Raw genomic sequence first — 6,812 nt, forward strand, 5'->3', positions numbered from 1 at the left:
ATATAGTCACCTTTCATAGGAAATCCAATTCGATGATCACAAAATAATGACTATTGTATCTGATAATAGAAACTATATTTGAAGATCAATGTACATCTTCAACCCAATTGAATCACATAAAGAGATGAAATCTAAGAGTTAAATGAAAATTGTAATTCAAGCCAATCAGACAGAAATGCTAAAGAAATGAAATCAAACAATTTCAAGCAGAGCAAAAGGAAATATTAATCCAAGTAACAGAACATTTTAATGAAACTAAAAGATAACATAATCTCTATTTTATGACAAATTCATCTCCTTAATCAAAAACATAAAAACCCTAATCAGAGTTCCATTCTCATTCTAGATAAGGTTCATGTAGAAGATAAACATAAAGCAAAAGTAAACCCTAATACTTGATATTAAAACTGTTCTTCTTACTCGTCACCAGCTTTCTTGTAAACGTAAGTAAGATTACACTTACCACAATAATGACGATCAAAATGATTAGCCATGAAAGTTCCAGCTCCGCACTCAGAATTAGGGCATTCTTTCCTCAACCTTTGAACTTTTCCAGAATCATCAACTTTGTAAAATTGAAGAACAGCGAGCTTAACCTTCTTATGCTTATGTTTGATCTTCTTTGGCTTAGTGTAAGTCTTCTTCTTCCTCTTCTTAGCTCCTCCTCTCAGACGAAGTACCAAATGAAGAGTTGATTCCTTCTGGATGTTGTAATCAGCTAGGGTTCTTCCATCTTCAAGTTGTTTTCCGGCGAAGATGAGACGTTGTTGATCTGGTGGGATTCCTTCCTTGTCTTGGATCTTGGCTTTGACATTGTCGATTGTATCTGAGGATTCAACCTCTAGAGTTATGGTTTTACCCGTTAGGGTTTTCACGAAGATCTGCATCTCCGTTCAGAATGAGAGAACAGCAAGGAGGGATTAGGGTTGGGGAGTTGCTACCAGAGATAGGTAAGTGAGAATGAGAACATAGAAGGAGAGTTTTGAGGGTTTGAGATTAGGGTTTTCTTCTGAACCATTTCGCGGGCTCCACCGTATTGGGTTAGGGCCACCGTTTGATTTGGGCTATCATCTAACTCAAGTTACACACAATGAGAAATTTATAAGCGCTACTAGAATTACCAAGCTTAAATCACTCCAACTTTATTAAGAACCTCCTCTATACTTTTGTGATCTTTGCAAGAGTTTCATTATGATAATATGTGAATCATATTTCGATTCGCAATCATTATTCCTCCGTTAATATTCATAACTATGAAGTTTGTAGATGTTTGATTCAAGATCAACAAACTATGAGTGTGAGAGATTATAAACAATATCTAAAATATGTCACTCAGTGCTCCTTTTTATGTTTGTATATGGGATATTCACCCACTCACAAACAAAGATGGGATATTTACCTACTCACAAGACAATGAAGAGGCTCGGGTTGTTCGAGCTATAACATCAGCCAAGATATTTACCTTTCGAGCAACTTTAACAAAGATTACTTTCTGAAACTTACTTTTCAGCTCCTTGATCTCCTCAATAGTGGCTCTGGAGATCTAACTACAGGTGCTCTTCCCTAATGAAGCTGTGTCAATAACATTTGAAGAGTCTGATTCGATTACTATCTTCAACAAGCGGAGCTGAAACGCCCATTGGAGGGCTAGCAAGAGTGCTCGACACTCTCCTTCGCTGTTGCGGCATCTAATGATATCTGCTTTTGCTAGAAGAAAGGTAGCTTTATAATCACGAGCAATGCAACTAATAGTTGTTGGTTTAGCCGCCGATATAAAAGAAACATCAACATTTATCTTGATCATACTAAAAACAGGCGGAGCCAACAGATATCAGGAGAAGGAATTGAGTGACCATTAGAAGAAATAACTTGCTGAGTAACATTAGACCTAAACAGATTAAAGGAATAGGTAATTTGACGGATGATTTGATCTGGAGTTTGATGATTGTTTTCAAAAAGGATTGTGCATCTATGTTTCCAAATTTTCCACAAGATAAAAGTGTACAAGGTGATGTCTATGGAGTCTGATGTATTACTAGAGGTAAACCAAGAAGATATCAAATTCTTCACAATAGATGTCGTGATTAAATCAGTTCTAATGCCAAAATGAAACCATATAGATCGAGCCATAGAAAAAATAAGTGAGTATCAATTTCATTATATATATAGCAGACCGGGCAAACATCACTACATTTAATAATATAACAATGCTTAGTATTCAGAGGTAAAACATTAGCACAACATTTCCAAATAAAAATCTGAATGCACGGCAAAGTTTGAATGTTTCAAATGTAGTGCTAGAAAGAGACCTCATCTTGAAAAACATTAGAACTAGCATTAAGCTTTTTATAAAGAGAAAAAACAAACAGAATAGCCCCTGACTTCGTAAAATTCCAACGTCTAGTATCAGTTAAGTTCTTATTTAAAGAAATAATGAGAATATTATTAACCAGCTTAGAGCAATATTCAATTTGGCATGGGTGCATCCATAGGTTCCCCTTCTTTTTATTTTCTGGCCTCCATCTCTTTTAACACCCACAAATTGAGTCTCGGACAGCTCAATGTCTACGAATACGATAAAAAGAGACGGACGGGTAGGAGAAGGACTAGGATGCCTTTAAAGGCCTCCGTTTGGTAGCGTACCAGATTATTATAGCATAGTTTTTTTTTTTTGTTGAAACATTATAGCATAAGGTTGAAAAAAGAAATTATCATAGCAGCAGGATTCTTTCAACAAAAAAAAAAAGAAAAAGAATAGGGCAGGGTTGGTGTAACAGGTAGAAGAGCATGTGTAAGATTACAAGTGATGTCTATTACGTGCAGGCAGTTAAACTGTTTGAATGCCACGACACTCAATGGATACTGCCACGTTCTCTTCATGCACCATCCCCACCACTGGCCTCTCTCTCTCTATCTATCTCTATAAATATATATATATATATATATAGAGCATATCTGTGCAGTAAGTTAACTGCAGCAAAACTGAAAAAGTTTTTATATTGATAACTTGAAATCATTCATTGAGAAGATGCCAGGATTAACTATAGGAGACACAGTACCAAACTTGGAAGTAGAGACAACCCATGGAAGCTTCAAACTTCATGACTTCATTGCCACTGACTGGGTCATTCTCTTCTCTCACCCTGGTAATATATGTTATGTTTGCTTCTATCTCTATCTCTATCTCTCTCTATAGAGTATGGACTATGGAGTGGATGATCTTTTCTTCCCATTTCTAATTAGTAATTACTTTTATTTTTTGTCTGTCTTGGTGTATATATATATGTGATGTTTGTAGGGGATTTCACACCTGTGTGCACAACTGAGTTGGGTAAGATGGCAGCATATGCTGGTGAATTTGAAAAGAGAGGTGTCAAGTTGTTGGGTTTGTCTTGTGATACTATTCAATCTCACAAGGAATGGATTAAAGATGTTGAAGCTTACTCGGTCAGCTCTCAATTTAACCCCCTTCTCTACTTCTATATATACTCTCACTCAGATGAGTAAAGGAGAAAAAAAAATTACCATCTCAAATCTGACTTTACAAACATCTGAGTCAGATGTCAGATCTGACTTGGAAAGAGAACTTTTAGACCCCACTTAAAGAAAACACAAGCTCTACTGTAGTCTTTTACTATGATCCAAAATCTTTAACAAATTCATTGAACATTTAGCCACAGTTTTAAAACTGTGGCTAAAAATGTAAAAACTGTGATTTAATTATTTTAGAACTATCAATGAATGCAGGATGGTTGCAAGGTGAAGTACCCAATAATAGCAGATTCAAAGAGAGAGATAATCAAACAACTTAACATGGTAGATCCAGATGAGAAAGATTCAAGTGGACAACAAATGCCGTCACGAGCACTTCACATTGTTGGACCAGACAAAAGGGTTAAACTTAGTTTCCTTTATCCGGCCACCACTGGTCGAAACATGGATGAGATAGTGAGAGCACTTGACTCATTGCAGAAAGCCTCTAAGCACAAGGTAGCAACTCCGGCGAACTGGAAACAAGGAGAATCAGTAGTGATATCGCTGAGTGTGTCGAATGAAGAAGCTAAAAAGATGTTTCCACAAGGTTATGAAACTGCTGATCTTCCTTCCAAGAAAGATTACCTCCGTTTCACCAAAGTAGATTGATCTCATACTAGATAGTAACATTATATTATATACATGTAGTAGTAGACTAGTAAGATTACATAGTAGTTCTGTTGTGTAAGAATTGTAGTTTTCTGGCAAGAACTTGGTGAAAGAAGTATGTAGTAGTAGTAAGATTATATAGTAGTACTGTTGGTAAAAGATGTCTCAGTTACAGATAACAACTCCTCCCATCAATTTGAGTTTTATAAAAACAAAAACAATCTATGGACCCAAAATTGTGTCACCTCAATTCCAAATAGCAACTCCTCCCGGCTATATTCTAACATAATACAACCTTGTTGATGGTAATGGCGTGATATAAATCAATCCACCAACTGTCTTATTTTGATTTAGTAATATATATTAGGCAATGAAACCTTGTCTAAGCGCATCTCCAATAGAACACTCAAACTCTATAGTGTCACATAAGATTTTTTAGAGTTTTTTTTTAAAATTCATCTCCAATGCAAAACTCAATATGGTAATGTGTCAGGATTTGTAAAATGTGGGTATTGAAGAGAATTGGGACAAGGAGGTATGTGAAGGAATTAAGATTGTCCACTCACATTTCATTTCATTTATTTTATGTATAACATTACTATTTAATTAGTCTTAGTTAACGTTTTCCCGTGTGTACTTGTACAGGTTAAGACTATATTTCTACCAATAGAGAAGCCAATGACCTCTGAGACGTGTGCTCCACTAATTTTGCCACTCTCCCCTTGGAAGTAAGTCCTTTCCTCTTCGTGATCCAATTTCATGGGCCTTTCTTTAATTCTATATCCTTTATCTAGTACGTAGAAATGTCATATTTCTTGGATACAAAGTTTTTGTACTTTGATGGCGTAATGCTATATTTGTGAAAATTGTCAAGCATAATGCTCACGAGACATTTTCATATTTTCTGGAGGTAGTATTGTTAAGTATGCTCTAACCGTGAAAACATTGTGGTAGTTGATCCTTCGTAGTTCGGGGTATTATAGGTTGTTACTAGTTTGGGTAATATCTGATCTCGATTCACAGGTTGTATTTTACGTTCTCATTCATTTGAAGTCTAAGGTTCTATTTGTTATTTCAAGGGCATATTTTGAGTGCACCAAAACGTCTGCCTATATATATGCTTTTTGTCCGACTGCTCACTTTGTATGTTTACTTAGGTTCGAGCAAAGATAGGGGACTTCGTAAAGGGTGTAATTTCTGTATTCCAGGGTATGGTTCTAATTATTCACTGACATATCTCATGATAATGTTTAGTTTAGATAGACTTCTAGAAAGTTTTGTAGTATAGTTTGTTCCAGGTCAACTAATTGTGGTTTCTTAGAGCAAGTCTAAAAGCAACTCAAATCCTAAGAGCAAGTACAATGTATAACCCCTATACAATGGACTCCAACCCGGGAGTCCCACCCTCCCGGGCTCCCAACCCCAAATCTGACCGTTGTGAAACTCCCAAAGGTCACATTTTGGGTGGATCCCCACCCAATAATATTTAATTTTTTTTTTTAAAATCTTAACTGTGTTAAATCTTTTTTTCCAATTCTTTCTCTAATTTTTATTATCTTTTCAAGATTCTCTGTTTCTCTAGAATAATATCAAATTTAAATATTATATTTGAAATTAATAATTTATAGTTAAAAATTGAAATAAAAAATCTGCACACGTACATCACACTTAGATCTGGGAGCCCCTTTCAGGAGCCCGACATTGGAATTAAGAAAAGATCAGGGGCTCCCAAAATTGGGAGCCTGAGCCCCATGTTGGACCCTTACTCCAATCAGCTCCTCTTTGGGGCTGAGTTGAGGCTCAAGCCCAAAGAAGAGTTCAGTCGACTCAACCCTCTGACTCTTTTTTTTTTTTGTTGAGAACTTGGGTATAAAAAAAATCTCATCTGCTGGTCGTGACTGAGTTAGTCGGCGCCTAGCCGACTAGCCGAGTCGGCCCTAGTCGGCTCTCAGGCGCCGGCTAACTCGTCTGGAGAAATCGACTAGGACTTCGAGTCCCAGTCGAGCGACTTTATGCCGCATAGCTTGTAAGCGGCTCCTAACCTTCGGCTAGGCGCCGCTTTTTAAAGCATAGGGTAGATGTAATATTTGATAATTGGTTGAAGAAGTGGAAAATTAAAAATCTGAAAAAAGAAAGTATTTCGAAAATAGTTCACACGTCTTTGCACACTCACAAAATACCACATACGTGTTTGACACATTCAAAATTTTTAGGGCCCCTTCAAGGTTTGAGGTGGTTTTTGAGGTAGAACCCTTTGTTTTAATTATAATAAAAAAGGGTTTGGGCCTAAGCCCCTGTAAGATTGGAGGCTTAAAATATTTATGTATGTGCAAAAAACTTATGTGATCTTGTCCATGTGCAAAACACGTGTGTGAACTTTTTTTCATATTTAAGAAAAAAAATTAGATTTCAATTCAAATTTTAATTTTGAATTTTCCAAATTTTTTAAGATATGAACATTTAAATACATCTACCTACCAATTTTTAACTACATCTACCTACATCACAATCCAACTTTTAATTACATCTACCCAACTAAAATTTAATTGCATCTGCCAAACAAATTTTAATACATCTATCTGACAACCATATTAATTGATTACCTTTTGTTTTATCTGTAAATACAACCATCTTTCACTACATACTCATCAAACATGATCTTAACTAAG

At 35.9% G+C, this 6,812-nt stretch overlaps 2 protein-coding genes across 2 annotated transcripts; one reads left to right on the forward strand and one right to left on the reverse strand.

Annotated features, from left to right (window-relative positions):
* Nucleotides 1-224: 224 nt before the first annotated feature.
* On the reverse strand, nucleotides 225-974 carry LOC147559670 (ubiquitin-ribosomal protein eS31 fusion protein). The gene has a single exon (XM_086661569.1). The coding sequence runs from the start codon at nucleotides 885-887 to the stop codon at nucleotides 417-419; it is 471 nt and encodes a 156-aa protein (XP_086517695.1). The 5' UTR covers nucleotides 888-974; the 3' UTR covers nucleotides 225-416.
* Nucleotides 975-2,814: 1,840 nt separating this feature from the next.
* On the forward strand, nucleotides 2,815-4,302 carry PER1 (1-cysteine peroxiredoxin 1). Its single transcript, XM_086657856.1, has 3 exons — nucleotides 2,815-3,146; nucleotides 3,299-3,447; nucleotides 3,748-4,302. Exons 1-3 carry the CDS (start codon nucleotides 3,029-3,031, stop codon nucleotides 4,141-4,143), a joined length of 663 nt encoding a protein of 220 aa, XP_086513982.1. The 5' UTR covers nucleotides 2,815-3,028; the 3' UTR covers nucleotides 4,144-4,302.
* The last annotated feature ends 2,510 nt before the right edge of the window (nucleotides 4,303-6,812 follow it).

This window comes from Eschscholzia californica, unplaced genomic scaffold (genome assembly GCF_041429995.1).
Source record: "Eschscholzia californica isolate CP2 unplaced genomic scaffold, dmEscCali1.0.p SCAF_2, whole genome shotgun sequence".
NCBI lineage: Eukaryota > Viridiplantae > Streptophyta > Magnoliopsida > Ranunculales > Papaveraceae > Eschscholzia > Eschscholzia californica.